The following is a 22,875-nucleotide window of genomic DNA, read 5'->3' as shown; positions in this document are numbered from 1 at the left end:
AGTGTGCTATGGGGAGGAGGTGAGGAAGAGGCAGGGCTGGGTCGGGGATTTGAGGAAGGGTTTGGACTAGGGGCAGGGAGGGGTGGAGTTGGGGCGGGGATTTTGGGGAAGGGGTTGGAATGGAGGCGGGGCAGGAGCGGGAGGGAGCAGGGCCGGGGGCAGAGGGGGGTTAAGCACCCTCCGGCGCCAGCAGAAGTCGGCGCCTATGGGCTGCCCCCAAGAAAACAGCCAGGAGACTAAAGCTGGCTGCAAGCCATAACATTGTAGGGTTGATAGACTTATTTGGAGGTGAGGGTCCAGGAACCGCCCTGACTGAGAACAAACTAAGGAGGGTCATTCAGGAGAAACAGACCTCCCCCGCCCCCTGACAGGACTAAGTGTTACCTAGACCATCCCTGACAGGTGTTTGTCTAACCTGCTGTTATATGTCTTAACACTTCTTTATTCTGCTATTACTAAGATTTTGTAAATTATGTAATGACTTAAAAAATATCATTCCAGGCATTTACTATATTTTTAATAAGAATGCATGATTCTGTCTATGCATTATATGCTTATCCTTTACTCCTTTGACCTTAAGGCTTTATTTAAAATGGACTAACTGCATATAAAATATTTTTTTCTAAAAATGCCTATTACCACATATGTATGTATTAACACTGTATTTGGTCATTACTAAGATTTTTGTGAATGTAGTGACTTTATTTAGAAATGTACTGTTAAAATTATTTTTCTCTAAAAATGCATTTTAACACATCTCCTTTAATCTTCTGTCATTCAGACTTTGCACAATAAATGGCTAAAATGGACATTTTCTTCTAAACATTAGAAGGCATGAAAGCTATTTCAGTTATTTCTAATACACCCAATAAAGATAAACTTAAATGAAAATTTAAAAAAAATCAAAATGGCTGACACCAAAAATACAGGTCTCCAAAAATGAGACCAAAAGGCAAAAAGGAGCTTGTGGAAACGTGTTAAAATTTATATGATGAGAAAAAGGTAAAAAGATAAAACTACTAACCTCAAAATATAACACCAGCAAATAAATATTTAGGATAAAGAATTCTTAAATCTTTCGTAACACTGTGACTTCCTGTCTTCTTTGAATCTGCTCTTCCAAGGAGCTTATGTGTTTTGTTTTGTTCCTTCAAGGACTTTCTGGTGATGAGATAGCTCATTAAGCCTGCACTAGCAACATTCTTAGACATTACAGAAGAACAGTCACCCAGACATGTAAACCTCTGTTTAAAAGTTTTTCCAGCAAGAGAGAAACAAAGAGGTGTGATATGATAAACACAACTCCTTTTTGGGGAATAATGTCCTAGGGAATTCTTACTTCAACAGCAGCAGAGACAGGAAAAATGCTAAGTGACAAAAATTCTTTGTACAGCGTATGTAATCATACACCTCTACCCCGATATAACGTGACCTGATATAATGCGAATTCGGATATAACGCTGTAAAGCAGTACTCCGGGGGCGGTCCTGGGCACTCTGGTGGATTAAAGCAAGTTTGATAAAACACGGTTTCACCTATAACACAGTAAGATTTTTTTGGCTCCCAAGGACAGCATTATATTGAGGTAGAGGTGTTCTTTAAAAATGTAGAAATAAAGTGCTGTATGATACACTAGCAGAAAAGTTTCTAAACAGAATGCTTTTCAGAATTTTCTCAGAGGAGGAGGTTGGCTATTAGTTGGCTATTGATAATTTATTAATTGTAGTGTGATAGTGCCTAGGTACTCCTTTAGAGGATCAGGGTCTCAGTGTGCTAGGTGCTGTACAAACATGTAAGAAAGAAGAGAGTTCTTGCCCCAGAGATGTTATAATTTACAACATGACAGGCAGGATGCAACAGGATGTCAGGACGGACAAATGGGGCGGGGAACAGTGACATGGAGATGAATTAAACTTGTACAGTTCTTGGTCCTCTATTTCCCACAGAGCATGAAGATGTATCGTCAGAGGAACTTAGTAAAGTTAGGGACTTCTGGATAGGAAGTGATACCCTAGTTGGCTGCTGTCGGAGAAAAACAGAGTTCTCACTCTCTTGTTGGGTGCAGCAAGTCAGATACTTTATTCTCTAGCAATTGCATAGAGGGAGAGAGTGCACTAGGACACAGGGTTTCCCCCACCTAGGCAGGTCTCTCTCCAGGTAAACACTTACAGCAACCATTTATACCTTTTGTTACATTCAGTAATAAGCAACAGCTGCATTTTGTTTATACATAGGTCATCCTGATATCTTATTTCTCTCATCTCTGTTTAGACTGTAGTCTACATTCCATACTTATCTAACACAAGGTCGCAACAACTTCTCACACAGTTCTTTCCCACTCGCCTCACACAATCCTCACTTCTACAAATCTCGTGTGGTTAGGATTACAGTTAGCCTGACTCTTGCTCACAGAGGGGACTGTTTGCATTGAAATCCTCTTCAAATCCCTGTCAGTTCGTGCTCTACTTCCACATTGCTAAGCAGTTTGATGCCTCTCTGAGCACACTGTACAGCTGGGAGGATGAGATGGCAACGTGGATAGAGTTGAGCAGAAAAGCAGAAATACCAATGGTCTGTTCCTTAGGGGGTTACTTATGGCTTTCATTCCTGTTTTAGGCTGGTGTCAAGATGGAAATGGAAGAAAGTAATAGAGTTAAACTGCAGACAAAAATAAGATCAAATGAGAAGCCACCATACGTGACAGCTGTTGGTGCAGAAACAAATCCTTTGAAAAAATTTACCATCCCTAAAATAAGGAGGACTGCTGATAAAGGTACGGTAAACTGGTAACAAACATCAAAACTGAGCATTTTTGTCAAGTGAAAATTGTGCATAACCATGTGTAAGTGATGTGTGTTATTCCAAAGCTCAATCAATAAATGGTAAAACCTCAAGCCTTGAAATCAATTGACTTGTTTCATATTTAGCACCTCCCAGATGTTGTGAACCGAGTTGATTAAATCTCAGAAAAACCTGCGTGTTACTTCAATCACCCTGACATCTGCTGGGCAATACAGCGGTGCACAGACAATCCAGGAAATTTTTGGAGAGTATTGGGGCAACTTCCTGGTGCAACTGCTGGAAGAACCAACGAGGGGCCGTGCTCCTCTTGACCTGCTGCTTGCAAACCAGGAAGAATTGGTAGGGGAAGTGGGTGGCAACCTGGGCAGCAGTGACCATGGGATTGTCGAGTTCAGGATCCTGACAAAAGGAAGAAAGGAGAGCAGCAGAATACAGACCCTGGACTTCAGAAAAAACAGACTTTGACTCCCTCAGGGAACTGCTGGGCAGGATCCCCTGGGAGGCTAATATAAGGGGAAAAGGAGTCCAGGAGAGCTGGCTGCATTTTAAAGAAGCCTTATTGAGGGCACAGGAGCAAACCATTCCAATGTGCAGAAAGAATAGCAAATATGGCAGGTGACCAGCTTGGCTTAACAGTGAAATCTTCGGTGAGCTTAAACACAGAAAGGAAGCTTACAAGAAGTGGAAACATGGACAGATGACTAGGGAGGAGTATAAAATATTGCTCGAGCATGCAGGGGTGTAATCAGTAAGGCCAAAGCACAATTGGAGTTGCAGCTAGCAAGGGATGCGAAGGGTAACAAGAAGGGTTTCTACAGGTATGTTAGCAACAAGAAGGTGGTCAGGGAAAGTGTGGGACCCTGACTGAATGGGGGAGGCAACCTAGTGACAGAGGGTGTGGAAAAAGCTGAAGTACTCATTGCTATTTTTGCCTCGGTCTTCACAGACAAGATCATCTCCCAGATTGCTGCACTGGGCAGCACAATATGGGGAGGAGGTGAACAGCCCTCAGTGGTGAAAGAACAGGTTAAGGACTATTTAGAAAAGCTGAACATGCACAAGTCCATGGGGCCAGATGGAATGCATCTGAGGGTGCTGAGGGAGTTGGCTGATGTGATTGCAAAGCCATTGACCATTATCTTTGAAAACTCATGGCAATCGGGGAGGTCCTGGATGATTGGAAAAAAGGAAATATAGTGCCCATCTTTTAAAAAAAAAAAGGAAGAAGAGAATCGGGAGAATTACAGACTGGTCAGCCTCACCTCAGGCCCCAGAAAAATCATGGAGCAGGTCCTCAAGGAATCCATTTTGAAGCACTTGGAGGAGAGGAAGATGATCAGGAACAGTCAACTGGGGGAAGAGTTAGATACACTGGAGGGTAGGGATTGGGTCCAGAGTGACCTAGACAAATAGGAGGATTGGGCTAAAAGAAATCTGATGAGGTTCAACAAGGACAAGTACAGAGTCCTGCACTTGGGATGGAGGAATCCCATGCACTGCTACAGGCTGGGGACTGACTGGCCAAGCGGCAGTTCTGCAGAAAAGGACCTGGGGATTACAGTGGACGAGAAGGTGGATATGAGTCAATAGTGAGTCCTTGTTGCCAAGAAGGTTAACAGCATATTTGGCTGCATTAGTAGAAGTATTGCCAGCAGATCGAGGGAAGTGATTTTTCCCCTGTTCGGCACTGGTGAGGCCATAACTGGAGCATTGCGTCCAGTTTTGGGCTTCCCCACTTCAGAAAGGATGTGGTCAAATTGGAGAGAGTCAACGGAGGGCAACAAAAATGATCAGGGAGCTTATGAGGAGAGGCTGAGGGAACTGGACTAGTTTAGTCTGCAGAAGAGAAGAGGGAGGTGGGATTTGATAGTAGCCTTCAACTGTCTGAAGTGGGGTTCCAAAGAGGATGGAACTAGACTGTTCTCAGTGGTGGCAGATGACAGAACAAGGAGCAATGGTCTCAAGTTGCAGTGGGGAGGTCTAGGTTGGATATTAGGAAAAACTATTTCACTAGGAGGATGGTGAAGCACTGGAATGGGTTACCTAGGGAGGTGGTGGAATCTCCATCCTTAAAGGTTTTTAAGGCCCGGCTTGACAAAGCCCTGGCTGGGAAGATTTAGTTGGTCCTGCTTTGAGCAGGGGGTTGAACTAGATTACCCTGTGAGATCTCTTCCAACCCTAATCTTGTATGATTTTATGGTTACAGACTATAATGAATATCTTGAATTTAAAATATATTTTTTTAGTTTTGTCCAGTTTTGCTAACACATCCAGAAAACCCTTCTCAAATGTCATATATTCTGTTACATCTGAACACCAATACATGGAGTTAAAGAGAGAGAGAGTGAGTTTGTCAGTTTCTGAAATAGAGGAGATGCTTTCTGTTGAAGTCAGGTCTTACAAAGTGGTGACTTAGAACCATTGGCCTGAAACGTACCCAGAGGGTCATGGACCATGGACGAAGGCGTGGCCACACACCCCTCAGTTATTTTCTCTGCCTGCCATTGGACCAGGAGTGTAGAACCATTTCTTGTGGGTGCTTTGTGTATTGGGTATTGTGGTGTTTGTTTGTATTGTGTAGAAAGGTTTAATTTTAGCTAGTTATGACAGTTAACACATTTCAAGATGGCTCTGGTGAGTGAGCTGTGTGTAGCCTCCTGTCAGGCTCTTGTTGGCCTGCCAGTCATATAGTTCAGTTTATCACATTGTGCAGTATTCAGTTGTCCTCCCTCTTTGCCTGATTTTAGTTCAGTCCAGTGGAGCTCCAATGCAAGGTGCACTCCTCACTCACTCTACCAAGCAGTATGGGCAGCAAGCAGACTTGGCTCTGTGCGCGCCACCCAGTCTCCCTCACATGGAGAGTTCTGAGGAGCTGTGGGAGAGGAAGAGACAGGAGTCCTATTCCCTCCCAGTAGTCAGGAGGGAGGGAGAAAGCGGAAGACTCAAGGTGAAAGGAGAAGTGGGAATAAGAAGTCCCCAAGCCTCCCTAGTCTGTCGTGTAAAGGAAAATTTTGTGTATGTTCTTTGCTTATATATTTACTCAAGAGTCTCCTCACTTGTACCCTCTAGCTGATTTTTCTATAATACTTCAAACCAGTATTGAACTCTCCTGTACTGGGGTGTCAAACGTTTGGCACCCAGACCCTTTCTCTGGCCCACGGCTTCACCCTTCGGAAGGGTCAGACCTGCAGTTGTCGGCTATAATTTGTCCAGCTCGGCGTGGTAGATCCTCGCTCCTACTGAGTGCCCAAATGACCATACCTTTGAAATCACCCTCTTCCTGGGGAGACTGCCCAGGGGCTGCTCCCCTTCCTAGGAGCTGTGGACTTGGCCACAGCCATCCCACAGTGAGGACCTCCAGGCCTGATTATTGCAACTCACTGCGCCTAAGAGTGGAGCTGCCAACCCTGAACATGGTCCTGTTGGTACAGAATGCAGATCCCTGCCTACCTAGGACACCATGGTAGGTGCTGGCTTTCTGTTGAACATAGAACATGGACCATACACTTAATGCTGATATTCTAAACCTTCCATGGGATTGATCCTAGCTCGCTAGGAGATCCTCTTTCCTCTCTATGAGCACCATCTCTTACAACAGAAACCTTCCTTAAGAGCAATGAACTGTACCATTATGTGAGACGTACAAGACAGAACTAGCTCAGCAGCTAAGCCAAGATCCTTGGGCAAAGTAATTAGCATGACAAATGGTCTCAGAACAGGCAGCAAAGGCACATTGTTTTGATGTCTCCACTGTGCCATGCTGCCTTACCCTTGGTTAATGGTTGCCATAATTAATTTAACTGACTTAGGGCTTGTCTACACATAAACCACTACAGCTGTAGTGCTTCTGTGAAGACACTCCCTATGCCAACGGGAGGGGTAATCCAGCTCACCGAGAGGCAGTAGGTAAGTCGACAGAAGAATTGTGCCATCAACCTAGTGCTGTCTATACCGGTGGTTAGGTTAATTTAATTGCATTGGTCAAGGGTTTGGATTTTTCACACCTCTGAGTGACATAGTTATACTGACCTAATCTCCTAGTGTAGACCAGACCTTAGTGAATTTGCTATCAATGAAATCTACTTATGTCTGTCTGCAAAGGGTATTGGAAAATGCATCATATATTCACCAGTTCCTTTGTTGTGTTTCTAGTTTCTTTAACACCCTGCTACACTAATCAGAGGGAATATAGCAGCATCAGCCATACTCTGAGCCAGTCTCGTCTCAACACAGGATGTGACCTGCAGTCTTCATGGCAGTTTGGTGAGATAAAACTGGTACACAATGAAGAGCTGGAAAAAAAATTTGCTGCAAAGAGGTAGGTTATTGCAAAACGAATGGCAGTGAATTCACCATGGTGACTTTTCTTGACATATCCCTTTGCTCTTAATATTCATTCATCATTTCTTTCCATTGCGAGACCAGCTTCTTCCAATGGCAAGTCAGGGATCCCAGCGCTACCGTGGGGCTCACTTTACGAAGCGTCCTTAGGGGTCATTTGCTTGCTGCGTAATACGACTTCCATTACTTTATTTTGTTATACATCTCGTCCCCGCTTTTCCTGCCTCCTTTCTGTATCTATCTACATGTTCTTTATTTACAAGATCTTCAGGAGACTGTGAGCCAGGTTCTCTGTCCTGCAGAGTTTGGCCTTGTCTCCCCCTCCTGAAGATTCCTACAGGTGCTGCTGGCAGACCTAGAACTGTAATCTTCCTGGCAGCTCCAGGCACAGGGAGCATGTTGGTACAAGGGAATGGAGAGATGGTGCGACCGAAGTGCATTGCCCTCTGGCTATCTGCACACAGTCCCTTGAGCACCATCCATCAACAGCTGCCAATAAGAGCAGACCCCAGGCCTCATTAACCTGTGCCAGGTAGAGGATCAAGGAGCCATAACAGGCTGTGACAGTTTTCCCTCAGCTGCAGCCCATCTCCTTAATCTTTGAACAGTAAGTTATGCTATGTGACTTGTGATGGGGCAAGGCCAGATGGCTACAGTAAAGTAGTGAGGAACAGCTATGTTAGCCCCAGGCTAAGCAAATCCCTGGTACCATGGTAACCAAATGGCAGTTGCTCCAGGTTAATCAAGACACCTGGGGCTAATTATGATCCTTCTGGAAGGCAGTGGAGATAGCTACATTGATTGGGACACCTGAAGCCAATCAAGGGCTGGCTGGAACTAGTTGAAAGCCTCCCAGTTAGTCAGTGAGGTGCGCGTGCGAGGAGCTGGGAGCAAGAGGCGCAAGGAGCTGAGAGGGTGAGCGTGAGCTGCTGGAGGACTGAGGAGTATAAGCGTTATCAGACACCAGGAGGAAGGTCCTGTGGTGAGGATAAAGTTGATGTTTGGAGGAGGCCATGGGGAAGTAGCCCAGGGAGTTGTAGCTGTCATGCAGCTGTTACGGGAGGCACTCTAGACAGCTGCGATCCACAGGGCCCTGGGCTGGAACCCGGAGTAGAGGGCGGGCCCAGGTTCCCCCCAGACCTCCCAACTCCTGATCAGACACAGAAGGAGTTGACCCAGACTATGGGTTCCACCAGAGAGGAAGATCACTGAGGTGAGCAAATCCGCCAATAAGCGCAGGACCCACCAAGGTAGAGGAGGAACTGTCACAAACTATTCATTAATAATGTCCTTGGTTTTTGCCGGAGTGCCAGGGGTAGAGCAACACCAGTGTCCTGTACCACCACCGAAGGACCTCTTGTCTTTGTCATTTGATGAAGCATCAGGAGCCACATCAGATGCAGCCCAGAGAGCATGATTTCAGAAGCCACTTTGCCCCGTTCCGCTGGATGTCGGACAGACAGATGTTAGAGATCATCGCCCATGGCTACCCCATCCAATGCACTCATTACCCCTTACCCACACCCCTGGCCTGTCCTGCTTCTGGGACCCTGACAGCTTGTTACAAGTGGAAGTTACTGGAGGAGGAGGGGCCTGTTTTCCTCCCAGCAGAGAGTTGGTGGGGGGAAGGGGTGTTTTCAGTAGTGAGACATGGAATACAGGGTGTACTCATATCATGGGGGTTAGCTAGTGGTGGAAAGTGACTGGGTTAATTTTCTGGGTGACGAGGAAGGGAGCAAAGTATAGTTAGTCAAGTATGATAAAACACCACATCCCCTGAAATCTTTAAAACAAGATCTGAGGGGTCAAATTCCTCCCGATAATCAGCGTGACTCCCATTGTCACCAATTATGCCACTGTGACTACAGAGGAGTGCTGTCTTATCATTGTCCTGGCTCCCTGAACTTCGGTAACCTTTCTCAGCACCTTGGGATCTGTTCATTTGTTCTCCTTCACATGCTTCACCCTCAGGGTTTTGCATTGCAGACACCATCCTGGCAGCAGAAGACCCTAAAAATCTACCAGTGGGACTTTTCAGTGTGGCAGAAGGGTCACTCTTGGCTGTGAGCGGAACTGTACAGAGCCAAGCCTCCCAAAGGGGAGGGCAAAGCAGGGCCAGTAGGACCCTGGGATAGTTACAATATTTACTTGTATTGTCTATGCACATCTTTGAAACCTGATGGCTGTGTTAGCTGTCAAAGTGTGTAACCTCTTTTTATTTCATTGCTAGGGCCAAGATGCGTGAAGAAGGAAGGCAAGGCAGAGAACTTGAGGAACATTTTTGTTTTTTGGTGCTGCCTTGGGATGAGGTCTCAAAAATTTACCAGAGTGGAATACATACCAGCGAGTCTGCAATGAAGGAATTAGGAAATCCCCTCCTTGGAGTTTATTTATTCAGACATGTTGATGTTGCTTTGAATTATGCAAATAGATTGATCAGTGCAGAAAACATCCTCGTTTTCAAGGTAGGTGCCATGTATAGAGTTAGGGGGAACATTTTCAAAAGTGCACCCGTGCTCTAGGCGCCTGTAACAGGCAGGGCCGGCTCCAGCTTTTCTGCCATCCCAAGCGGCTAAAAAAAAAAAAAGGCGATCGGCGGTAGCTCAGTTATGCTGCTTCATTCTTCGGCGGCAATTCGGCGGCAGGTCCTTCACTCCCTGTCTTCCTCTTCGGCGGCAATTCGGCGGCAGGTCCTTCGCTCCCTGTCTTCCTCTTCGGCGGCACTTCCAAAAAGGAAGAAGGACTGAGGGACCCGCTGCCCAATTCCTGCCAAAGACCCAGAGGTGTTGCCCCGATACTGGACGGAGTGCTGCCCCCTTTGTATTGGCTGCCCCAAGCACCTGCTTCCTTCACTGGTGCCTGGAGCTGGCCCTGGTAACAGGGCAGGCTCCTCTCCCACCTTGGGGTCCCTCACACACCGTCTTGGATGCCTCTTGATTGTCAGCACCTGAGTGCGTTTTTATTTGTTACCACCGCCACAGTCCCCGTGAAGCACTTCTAACCACAGGACCACATCCATGTCCTTCCGCTACCGTCACGATCCCCACGAAGCACTGCCACGTTCTGTGTCCTTTTGCCACTGTCAGAGTACCCAGGCAACACTTCTACCTGCGATGTCCTTCCGCCATTGTCAGTCCTGTGCAGCTCTTCTGCCTGCAGCATCCTTCCACTACAGACCCCATGTAGCACTGCCACCTGCAGCATCCTTCTGCTCTCAGCTGCTATCATGATCCCCGTGCAGCATGTCTGCCTGCAGTGTTCTGCCACCATCATAGCCTCTATATAACACTTTTACCTGCAGTGTCCTCCTGACACCAACCCAGTCGCTGTGCAGCACTTCCACCTGCAGCGTCCGTTTGCCCCCGTCACAGTTGCCATGCAGCATGTCTGCCTGCAGTGTCCTTCCACCCTCAGTCTGTCCGCAGCTTTCTGCTTGAAGAGGAAGCAGTCTCACCAGCCAGAGATCTGGCTACCCCTGGGATTTGCTAGTCTTCTCTCCTCCCCTTGTGTTTCCTTCTTATGCTTTTTAGCTACCTTCTCATCTGATTAGATAATTAACTCCTTAACTCATCCGCCCACAGTCTGATTATAGTCTTCTGCTCCTCAATTAGGGCTTCTCTGGGGGAATAGGATTGGGCCAAAAGAAATATGATGAGGTTCAACAAGGACAACAAGGACAAGTGCAGAGTCCTGCACTTAGGACGGAAGAATCCCATGCACTGTTACAGACTAGGGACCGAATGGCTGGGCAGCAGTTCTGCAGAAAAGGACCTAGGGGTTACGGTGGACGAAAAGCTGAATATGAGTCAACAGTGTGCCCTTGTTGCCAAGAAGGCTAATGGCATTTTGGGTTGTATAAGTAGGGGCATTTCCAGCAGATCGAGGGATGTGATCATTCCCCTCTACTCAGCACTGGTGAGGCCTCATTTGGAGTACTGTGTCCAGTTTTGGGCCCCACACTACAAGAAGGATGTGGATAAATTGGAGAGAGTCCAGCGGAGGGCAACAAAAATGCTTAGGGGGCTGGAGCACATGACTTATGAGGAGAGGCTGAGGGAACTGGGATTGTTTAGTCTGCAGAAGAGAAGAATGAGGGGGGATTTGATAGCTGCTTTCAACTACCTGAAAGGGGGTTCCAAAGAGGATGGATCTAGACTGTTCTCAGTGGTAGAAGATGACAGAACAAGGAGTAATGGTCTCAAGTTGCAGAGGGGGAGGTTTAGGTTGGACATTAGGAAAAACTTTTTCACTAGTAGGGTGGTGAAGAACTGGAATGGGTTACCTAGGGAGGTAGTGGAATCTCCTTCCTTAGAGGTTTTTAAGGTCAGGCTTGACAAAGCCCTGGCTGGGATGATTTAGTTGGGTTTGGTCCTGCTTTGAGCAGGGGGTTGGACTAGATGACCTCCTGAGGTCCCTTCCAACGCTGAGATTCTATGATTCTATGAACTAGTTGGTGTCTAGTGACCAGAGTGCTGGATCAGCTGCTGGCTCTCAGCACTCAGTCACAGAGCCTAAATCCTGTTTTCAAAAGTTACTGAGAAGCCTCATTGACTTTTAGTGGGAGTTAGGCTCCTAAGTACCTAAGTTGCTTCTGAAAACGAGACTTGGGTTCCTAGGTCACATAAGCACTTTTGAAGATTTTACCCTGGTGAATACTCTTTCAAGCTAATTGCTTTGTGGTGCTCATGAGTCATTTGCCTCTTATTTAAGCTATGTTATCTGGAAACTGATGCACTGTTAGTGATACATCCCTTGTATTTTGTACATTCCACAAAGTATGTAAACAGGAGAGATAATGGAGATAATTTAAAATAAGAACAGGTGGGCAGGCAGTACCATTTCTAAGTATCTAGCTATGCTGACAACAGAAGCCTTAAAAACTGGGTTTTTTTTAATACTTATATTTCCTTAGACAGTTGTTATTTCTTGGAAGCCGTTCCCTTTTGTTGCGTTCTTAATTTTCCTGCTTTCCTCTGGAAGTGGGTAGTGTATGTTTGCTTTAACCTAAACTATAATAGATTGATTTTGGCACATCCTTGTTGAAATCTTCTGCTTTATTTGAGCAGGTTCTCTTCGGAAAGGTAAAAAAAATTCAGCCTCCTATGGGTAAAAAGAAAGTTGCCCTGGATCCTACCCCGAACTTTGATTGCCACATGTCTAGAATTGCTCCTACACTTAAAGATCCAGTTGATCTGCAGGCCATTGGCTCATCGGTTTGTTGACCTTTTATTTCACTTGATTTGTTTATACAGCATCTAAATAGAATTGTATATATCATCTTTCCTTGTTCCCACCCTGGAAGCACAATATGAGAACAAAATGCTAGGGCCAGATTCAGGGGCGGCTCTAGCCATTTCGTCGCCCCAAGCACGGCAACACGCCGCGGGGGGCGCTCTGCTGGTTGCCGGTCGCCGGTCCCACGGCTCTGGTGGACCCGTGGCTTCGGTGGAGCCGTGGGACCAGCGGACCCTCCGCAGGCTTTAGATAGTGACTGCATGACTCTTAGTTCAATACTTACAAAAAACTGTTAAAAACATTATTTGGGTTGCAACGTCAAGCATTCAAAAGTTAGAAAATGCCAGTTTTATGCTTGTCCATCTGTGACACGAAGCACCTCTGTTTTCACACCCTACACACTATTGTAATAATCTTTGTACAAAATATGCACTGTGATGTATCATTTTAAAAATATCAGTTCACTGCTCATTAATATTCTTGTGTGATGTATGTACACAGCAGTTATTAAGAGTTAAGGATAGATGCTAGAATTATGACTGAAGTGTTGAAACCAGGCATGTTGGGGGAGTTGGTAAACAGGTCTGTACTAGACAAAGGAATCTGTATTTGATTGTCTGATCAGCCTGATGGTCAGGCAAAGATAATGTATGTACATGTAAAGAGGATCATCAAGGCAACCAGGGGAAACTAAGTCATAGCTGGATAGTGCTGTAGTCCAGAAACTGCTGATGCAATGAAGACTCTGGCACAGCTGGGAAAGCTCCACTGAGAGCAGGGCAGACTGTGTGGTGAGAGCTGAGTAAACACCTTCAGGGATGACAACTGTTCAGTGGCTTGAGTGACCCAGATGATGTGAAGCAACCACTGGCAGAAGTATGGATGTTAAAGGAGGAGGAAAGGTGCCCCTTAATCTGGGTTTAGGATGGTCACTTCAGACATAAACCAAAATCGCTGAATTGATTTTAATTGACAGCCTTTGTTATTTTAGTGCAAATCTCTGTGAGTGCAAATCTCTGTGCGGATCCTCTTAATCTAGAATCAGAGTACCCACAGAAAGATTTGCACCAAAATAATGAAAGGTGTGAACTAAAACAGATTTAGTTTTTCAGTTCCAATTTGTGAATAGAATCGAGGGGCGATCTGATCTCATTTACACAATGTAAATTCAGAGTAGCTCTACTGATTACTAATCTGTGTAAATGAGATTGCAAACTGGCCCCCAAAATCCAGAGCGAGTGGCTAAATCAGTTGCTCCCCATACTTCAGCACTGGGTGTGCCGGAGTTAGCTCAAACTTGAAATCAAGGGATGAGGTGAACCAGTCACAATTGCTGAGCAAAAAACCAAGAGTGGTGATCTCTGGTAGCAACTATCTACAGAAAACATTTTTCCCCTTCAGCTTTGTTCATCTCTTGTAAAAATGTTCAGTTTATTCACAATACAGACCTTGTGTTACTTTCCGATTATGGACCATTAATGATACGGCGATCTTAAAAAAATTAAATTGAATAATAATAAAAAGACAAACCTCCCCCTTCTCCATCTGTGCTTGTATTCCATTGCCATCCATGTTTATCTATGCCTCCTGACAACATAGGGGCTTTCATCTTCTCAGGGCAGCATAGCTTCACTCGAGAGGCCCTGGGCAGACTAATCTTTCTCTTGCACAAGTAGGGAAATGGCAGCCTGTGACTTCAGTCCCATTGCATATAGTGGGAGATGGAGGGCTCCTGATGAGTGTCTGGGAAGAGTTCAGTTGCCAGCATGTGCTGAGACACAGACTTTCAGTTAGGAAGAATAAAGGCAAAAAGGACCCTTAATCCTAAATATTTCTTTTAAAAAATTACCAGTTGTCCCAGATCTCATTGTGGTTTGCCTCTGCCAGTTGTTCTATAGATACAGTGTTGTTCAATATTTATAACACAGTAGTGCCTAGTGGAAGGCACAGTCCCTGCCCAGAGGCGCTTACAAGCTGTATAGACAAAACAAGGGGTGGGAGAGGACATGGAGGTACAGAGAGGGGAAGTGACTTGCCCAGGGTCACCCAGCAACTCAGTGGCAGAGCAAATAGAACAGTGCCCTATCCTGTGGACCTTGTTGTCTCTCCCAAGCAGCTTCTGCCCCCTGCACTACATTTAAACAGCTCTCAACAAAGTCTCTAAGCACGTCTTCCTGGTGAAAGCTCACCTTTTTCAACTTCTTGGCTACCTTCGACTGTGCAGCCTTAGAAATGCCGATGATACATTCTGTAACTTTTTAAAACTTCTTATGTTTGTCGTATGTGTATATCAAGTATTGTAGGTGGCTCAGATAGCGACACCTATAGTTATGTCCTTTTTAAGAAATGTTTTCATAAGGACTGGTCTTACAAGAGGAGATTGGAAGAGCTTGGCTTGTTTAGCTTTAGCTTGGCTTGTTTAGCTTGGCTTGTTTAGCCTGGCTAAAAGAAGGCTGAGAGGGGGCCGGTAAATACATTGGGGTGGGGGGAAGATTAATGGGGGAGGGTGAAGAGCTATTTAAGCTGAAGGACGGTGTTGGCACAAGAACAAATGGATATCAACTGGCCATGAACAAACTCAGGCTGGCAGTTAGAAGACAGTTTCTAACCGTCAGAGGGGTGAGGTCCTGGAACAGCCTCCCAGCGGGAGTTGTAGGGGGCAAACAACTTGATTAGTTTTAATAGAAGGCTGGACAAATTTCTGGGGGTGATTACAGCAACTCCTCACTTAAAGTCGTCCCCATTAACGTTGTTTCGTTGTTACGTTGCTGATCAGTTAGGGAACATGCTCGTTTAAAGTTGTGCAATGCTCCACTCTTACGTTGTTTGGCTGCCTGCTTTCTCCACAGCTGGCAGCCTCCCTACGCCCACCCCTCTCCCCACAGCACCTCCCACCTGCCAGCAGACCCCGCGGATCAGCGCCTTCCCCCGCCTCCCTCCGCCTCCTGCCCGGGGCAATCAGCTGGCTTGTGGAGGCAGGAGGGAGGGGGGAGGTGGGAGGACTCGGCGCAGGCTCCCCCTCCCTCCCCTGCCTCCTGAACGTGGCAAGCCAGCTGATTGCCCCGGGCAGAAGGGAGCGGGGAGGAGCGAGGACTCGGCGCGCCTCCCCCCTCCCTCCCAAATGTGGCAATCAGCTGGCTTGGCATTTAGAAGGGAGGGGAGGGAGAGGGGAGGAGCCAGGATGCAGCGAGCGAGATAAAGGGGGAGAAGTTGGGGGGGGAGAAGAGGCGGGTCAAGGGTGGGGGCTTGGGGGAAGGGGTGGAGTGGGCAGGCTGAAAGTTGAACCCCCCACCCCCGGTGTTTGCAGAGTAGGGGAAGCTGCCCTGGAACCTAACCCCCCCTATTTACATTAATTCTTATGGGGAAATTGGATTCGCTTAACATCATTTCACTTAAAGTCGCATTTTTCAGGAACATAACTACAACGTTAAGTGAGGAGTTACTGTGTATGACAGGGTTGCCTGGGTGGAGTGAAGGGCTCAGCAGCCCTGGGGCTCGTTTCCAGTTTGTCTTATGTTTCTAAAAGCTAATGCCTCAGGGTTTCAGCTGGCCACCTGCAGGAGTCAGGAAGGGATTCCCCTCCCCTCCATGTATTCTGGGTTGTTTTTTATTTATTTCCTCCTTCTGAAGCAATAGGGATGGCCAGAGCTGGAGATGGGGCACTGGGCGGGGAGGGCCAGGGCTCTGAGGTGGTGCTGAGCATTCTCTTGCTCAGGTGCTTGGCTGGCTGGTTCTTGCTCACATGCTCAGGGTTTAACTGGTCACCCTGTATGCAGTCGAGATGGAATATTCCCCAAGGTCAGATTGGCAGTGACCCTGGGGGTTTTCGCATCCTCTGCAGTGTGTCGGTGCGGGTCACTTGCCCGAATTATCTGGGTATATCTCAATCTTTTCCCTCTGGTACACCTCAGCCCCTTAAAATCTCTGCCTGTGGCACATAATAGTCTAGTCTTCTGTGGGCGGTAATACTTTGGTCTAATTTTAGTAGCTGGGTTTAGTGTGCGGGTGCTGTTGGTGGCCTGTGATATACAGGAGGTCCGACTAGAGGATCAGGTGGTCCCTTCTGGCCTTAAACTCAATGACTCTAAATATAACCTCTCTTCAGATCCCTGTAGCATATAAATTACTGAATTCTCAGACTTGAAAACTTTCTCCTCTCCGGATTCTAGCAAAATGCATAGCATAGCCTACTTCTGAAGTTTATTAATATTATTTACAACAATTTCCTTACACAACTCAATGGCAGTTGAACGTATTGTGTTGTGTCCACTCAGCACACCATCACAATAACTCAACCACACCATATGCTAATAGTATCTCTAACACACTTTCCATTCCACTAGTACTATTGCATGTATCCAGGAACTGACAACTGCTGCAACGTACAACCTAAACTCCAACCTCTTAATTTGTTTAGTTGCATAATACATTGTGAATATACATATGACACATGTATGGATTTCAGTATTTGCAGACGGTTTTGTTTACTGTTCAATAAATAAGGTTTTTTAATACATAATGTGATCAAAATCAGATTTATATTTGGTTGGACAACATTATAATGAAGATATTTATATTTTAAATTTGAAGAATAGTGCTCATCTTTTAAAAAGATTGTTTCCCTTCCACCTGCCCCCTCACCCTTAAATTTTCAGGCATTTTCAGCATAATGGATTTGAGATCAGGGTGGAACAGTTTAAATCAAGGTGATTAAATCACTGATTTAAATCATGTTGAGGCGTTGTAAAATCAATTTTGAAAAATTGTGCTATTGTAGCTTCAGATTAAAATGTAACGATATATGATTGTTTTTGAAATATCATATTTGGTCGGGCATCGTATATGAATTTCACAAAAGTGCTGTCGGCAAAATACAAGATATGGCAAATTGAGGCCCTGATCCTGCAAACACTTAAGCAGGAATGTAACTTTACGTACATGAATAGTCCATTAATTTAAATGGGATGACTTGTGTACTTAACATCAGGGGCTATTGTTGTATTTTTATTAACATAAGAACATAAAAACATAAGAATGGCCCTATTGGGTCAGACCAAAGGTTCATCTAGCCCAGTATCCTGTCTTTCGACAGTTGCCAGTGCCAGGTGCCCCAGAGGGAATGAACAGAGCAGGTAATCATCAAATGATCCATCTCCTGTTGCTCATTCCCAGCTTCTGGCAAACAGAGGTTAGGGACACCATTCCTGCCCATCCTGGCTAATAGCCATTGATGAACCTATCCTCCATGAATTTATCTAGTTCTTCTTTGAACCCTGTTATGGTCTTGGCCTTCACAATAACCTCTGGCAAGGAGTTCCACGGATTGACTGTGCATTGTGTGAAAATAGAACAGAAGTACTTGTGACACCTTAGAGACTAACAAATTTATTTGAGCATAAGCTTTCGTGGGCTACAGCCCACTTCTTCGGATGCATAGAATGGAACATATACTTCCTTTATTTGTCTTTCACCTGCTGCCTATTAATTTTGTTTTGTTCTTGTGTTATGAAAAGTAGTAAACAACACTTCCTTATCTACTTTCTCTACACCAGTCATGATTTTATAGACCTCAATCATATCTCCCCTTAGCCGTCTCTTTTCCAAGCTGAAAAGTCCCAGTCTTATTAATCTCTCCTCATACAGAAGCCATTCCATATCCCTAATAATTTTGTTGCCCTTTTCTGAATCTTTTCCAATTCCAGTATATCTTTTTTGAGATGGGGCAACCACATCTGCACACAATATTCAAGACATAGGTGTACCATGGATTTATATAGGTGCAACATGATATTTTCTGTCCTATTATCAATCCCTTTCTTAATTATTCCCAACATTCTGTTTGCTTTTTTGACAGCCGCTGCACATGGAGTGGATGTTTTCAGAGAACTATCCACAAAGACTCCAAGATCTCTTTCTTGAGTGGTAACAGCTAATTTAGACCCATCATTTTATATGAATAGTTGGGATTATGCTTTCCAATGTGCATTACTTTATCAACATTAAATTTCATCTGCCATTTTGTTGCCCAGTCACCCAGTTTTGAGAGATCCTTTTGTAGCTCTTTGCAGTCTGCCTGGGTCTTAACTATCTTTAGTAATTTTGTATCATCTGCAAATTTTGCCACCTCACTGTTTACCCCTTTTTCCAGATCATTTATGAATGTTAAATAGGACTGGTCCCAGAACAGAACCCTGGAGGACACCACTATTTACCTCTCTCCATTCCGAAAACTGGCCATTAATACCTACCCTTTGTTTCCTATCTCTTAACCATTTACCAATCCATGAGAGCACCTTCCCGCTTATTCCATGGCAGCTTACTTTGCATAAGAACCTTTGGTGAGGGACCTTCTCAAAGGCTTTCTGAAAATCTGAGTACACTATAGCCACTGGATCCTCTTGGTCCACATGCTTGGTCTTGGTCTAACATCTTTCATCTTAGTGACACAAAATGCTTGTCACTTCAAACGCAATTGCTTCAGTGTTAACAACATGTAAATAACTTCTTTGTTTAGACCTTGAAGACATTAACAAAGTTAATAGGAACTTTTTTTATACACAAAGGCCAACATGTTTAAAAATTGGAGCTTAAAGTTAAGCACCTACGGGCGGGATTTTCAAAAGCACTGGTATACTATAGCGGGTCAAAGCTTTTTTGATGTGTAGAAGTTCGGTACATTGGAAAGTGTTGTTGGTTGAAAATGTAGCACAGGCTATTGACTCATCAGTTTTGTGTGTAAATTTGTGGCAATCTCACAATAAGGATGTTAATGAGGAGCTGGGTTTCTCATTTTCAATATAGATGAACATTTTAAGTGTGAGAGTGGCTAATAAAACAACAGCTGTGAAACTGATTCTACCAATCATTAGGAAACTAATTAAAGAAACAGGTGCAGAAGATCCACTTTAGTGGTCTAAGACTAGAAAGTGGGAAGAAAGAACTAGCAACATGAAAATAAAATAAATCTAGTTTAAACATGATTTAATTTTTTTAAAATCTTGTTTTTAATCCCCTCTGAGATTAACATTTTTAGACGAGGTTTTGCTGGGATTATAGTACTGTAATACAAAATTACTCAAAATAATTAAGTCCAGAGCAGACTGTGAAGGGCTACAAAGAGGTCTCACAAAACTGGGTGGCTGGGCAGGAAAATGGCGGATGAAATTCAGTGTTGATAAATACAAAGCAATGCACATTGGAAAACATAATCCCAACTATACATAGAAAATGATGGGGTCTAAATTAGATGTTACAACTCAAGAGTGAGATCTTGGGGTCATTGTCGATAGTTCTCTGAAAACATCCACTCAATGGGCAGCAGCAGTCAAAAACGCTAACAATTGTTAGGAAAGGAATAGATAATACAGAAAATCTAATGCCTTTATATAAATCCATAGTACACCCACACCTTGAATACTGCCTGCAGTACTGGTCGCTCTACCTCAAAAAAGTTATTAGAATTGGAAAAGGTACAATGAAGGGCAACAGAAATGCTTAGGGATATGGAACAGTTTCCATATGAGGAGAGATTAACAAGACTGGGGCTTTGTCATCTTGGAAAAGAGACGACTAAGACGGGATCTGATATAGGTCTATAAAATCTTGCCTGGTGGGTAGAAAGAGACTAAGGAAATGTTATTTATTCCTTCATAGAACGCAGGAACAAGGAGTCACCTAATGAAATTAATAGGCAGAAGGTTTAAAACACGCAAAAGGAAGCACTTCTTCACACAACACAAAGTTACCCTGTGGAACTCATTGCCGGAGATGTTGTGAAGGCCAAGACTATAACAGGGTTCAAAAAAGTAGATAAATTCATGGAGGATAGGTCCAGCAATGGCTGTTAGCCCTGATGGTGAGGAATGCACCCCCTTGCTCTGAGTGTCCATAGCCTCTGTTTGCTAGAAGCTGGGAAGGGATACCAGGGGACAGATGACTCCATGATTGCCTGTGTTCTCTTCATTTCCTCTGAAGCACCTGGCATTGGCCACTGTTGGAAGACTGGATACTGGTCTAGATATACCACTGATGTGACCCAGTAGGGCCAGTCCCATGTTCTGTAATAAAATGCCACAGTTCATGCAATTTTAGCTGTTGATAAAACAAACCACTTACTTTTGTGACCTTCTTCTTTAAATTACAGGTTTACTTCTATGAATACAATATACACTCAAAACCAGTGGATAAGCCTAGGCAGTGTCTTCCATATGCAGTAGTAACAGTAAGATTTGTTGGCCAGAAGGTGGAAACTGACCCTCTTATAACATCTGTGAGGTTTCTGTCTAAAGGATTTCCTAAGTATTCTGGTAAGATTCATTTAGCTGCATGTAGTAACTGTAGGATGTTAAAAGTGCATTGGGGAGCTAATTCTCTAAACAGCTTTATGTTATCATTGTTCTCCTTCCACAATGGATATCTCACCCCCTAATGTCAAAATTATGCTTTGCAGCACCCCATGCTACCACTTCAAAATGGAACAATATGTTTCTCCCAGTTCCAGCTACTGATGGCAGCAAGTATGCAGAGGAAAAGGGAGTGCGTCCCTTCAGGTCCCTGGAGGGTTGCTGCATATGTTATCCAGGGCAGATGCCTAATTCTGAGAGCAGTGCTCAGCCTTATTATTCCACTGTTCCTGCACAAGACAGGCTAGGATTTTGCCTTCAGACTTAAGTGTTGATTGGAGGAGGAAATCTATTCCAAGAGCTGTCGCTACAAATAAGTAAACTTAATTTTTATTGCTTTTGTCATAGCAAATATTGATTTATTGTCTTTATAAGAGATGATGATGCTTATTCTTTAACAGCTTGGATTGAAGTTAGAGATGGACTTCCAAGAGTTAAAAATTCAAGTTGCTGTTCAAATAAATGGAAGCATCATAAAATATTTAATGCTAAATATCCAAAATATGTAAAAGATCTTAAAGTTAAGTGAAATGGCACTTGCTCTAAAGAATGGAGGAAGCCCAGGGGAAAACTGTTTCTAAAATTTGGAGGTTAATGTAAAAAGATTGTTTTCAAAAGCATGCTTCCACTGGGGGATTTTCCTGTGCCTGTACTGTATTTTGGCTGATTTCCTTTATGATTCTCTGCTGAGATGCTTTTGTGTTACTGCTCGTGCCTTAGTCATGATTATCTTTCACTTGGATCTTAGACCCTGGACTCTGGAACTACTCTGGAAAATAATCAAAAGGGAAAAGAAAAGAAAACAAGCCATTTGAGATAACTTTCCTTCCATGGGTTGATGCTACCATGGGTAACTGCCACTCACAAAGCTCCCACTCAACTACCTGAACCCTGGTAGACACCTAAACTCTCTTGGCATCTTAATTTTCGTAGTGAAAGTTCCCCAAACCCCTGTGTTTTCAGCCTTTGAGTGGATGCTGAAGGGCCAGAGTGATGTGTGAACCAGGGGAAGATAGGTGTTCCTCCACCTAACTCAGCTGTGGAGCCCGATCCAGGAAGTGTGCTCAGACTTTGCCTACTGGAGTGGGAAGCCCCTACAGAGACGCTTACACTAAACATCAGGAGAAGAGGAGGGTGACTTTCCTCATCATTCATAGCCCAGTGGTTAGGGTATTCACCTGAGATGTAGAAGACCCCCCCCCAGTTTAAGTCCCCACCTCCAAATGTGGGGGAGAAGGGATCTGTGACCTCTCATGTGAGTGCCCAATGCGTCTTTCATTATTTATCCACCAGGGTACAGCTTCAAAACGAGGCCAGAGAGACAGTGCGTAAGCATGAGAATGACTTTGTAGTCTAGTGGTTAGTGTACTCATGTGGGAGTACCAGGATCCAGTCCACCTGCTCTAGTGACTCTTTATCTAGAGTGCAACAGCTTCAACAGGAGAGGCTGAGGGAGTGCCACATCCAAATACCCCATCACCCAGTGGTTAGAGCACTCCCCTGTCAGTGGCAGATTCTTGTTCAAATCCCTTCTCAGGTGGAGGGGGGACTTGAACTGTGGTTCTCGGACATCTCAGGTGAGTATTTTTAGGCCAGTGGTTAGGGTAATGAGGGAGCTCCTTTTCCAACAGTGTGGGCACCTAACACCAAGAGAGGGTTTGCAACTGAGTCCCAAGCAGAGGGAGGCACTGCCCTGCAGCCCAGACTTAGGTACCTGTCTTTGTTAGTGGGGCAGGGGCTGGCATCTCCCACTGGCTGTCTTAGACCAGGAGCTGTCTCCCATTCTGAATCCCCCATCTCTCCCCATTCATTGTATACAGAGCCTAGTCCTGCACTCAGGCTTTGTGAATCCCAGTGATTTTCTAGGTGCCTGAAAGTTGGGCATGGCAATACTCAGCATCATTGCACCTAAGTTTGTTTATGAATGTAACCCAAAGTGTGGAGGGGATCCGTCTTTGGTTGAGTATTGAGTCACTGATATTTGATGTTGAATCCTTTATTGTTTTATAGACGAGATTAACAAAATCTCTGACCAGTAACTGCTTTAGGAGTTAGATGCATAACTGTATGTGGTAATTGCAAGAATAAACATTGT

At 44.7% G+C, this 22,875-nt stretch overlaps 1 protein-coding gene across 2 annotated transcripts in view; it reads left to right on the top strand.

Annotated features, from left to right (window-relative positions):
• The window catches only part of LOC123371999 (protein TASOR-like), a 32,025-nt gene extending 9,150 nt beyond the window's left edge, over positions 1-22,875 (top strand). The window contains exons 2-7 of one of the 2 annotated variants that reach the window (XM_045019916.1): positions 2,617-2,773; positions 6,955-7,120; positions 9,374-9,608; positions 12,210-12,356; positions 20,522-20,684; positions 21,529-22,875. In XM_045019916.1, the coding sequence (XP_044875851.1) occupies positions 2,629-2,773; positions 6,955-7,120; positions 9,374-9,608; positions 12,210-12,356; positions 20,522-20,684; positions 21,529-21,560 (888 nt within the window). In that variant the 5' untranslated portion in view covers positions 2,617-2,628 and the 3' untranslated portion in view covers positions 21,561-22,875. Of the gene's footprint in view, positions 1-2,616; positions 2,774-6,954; positions 7,121-9,373; positions 9,609-12,209; positions 12,357-20,521; positions 20,685-20,827 lie in introns of both variants that reach the window. The other variant, XM_045019915.1, reaches the window with a different exon arrangement.

The sequence above is a fragment of the Mauremys mutica genome, chromosome 5 (assembly GCF_020497125.1).
Source record: "Mauremys mutica isolate MM-2020 ecotype Southern chromosome 5, ASM2049712v1, whole genome shotgun sequence".
Classification (NCBI taxonomy): domain Eukaryota; kingdom Metazoa; phylum Chordata; order Testudines; family Geoemydidae; genus Mauremys; species Mauremys mutica.
Note: the sequence above shows the minus strand (reverse complement) of the source record. Positions and strands in the feature narration are given on the sequence as shown.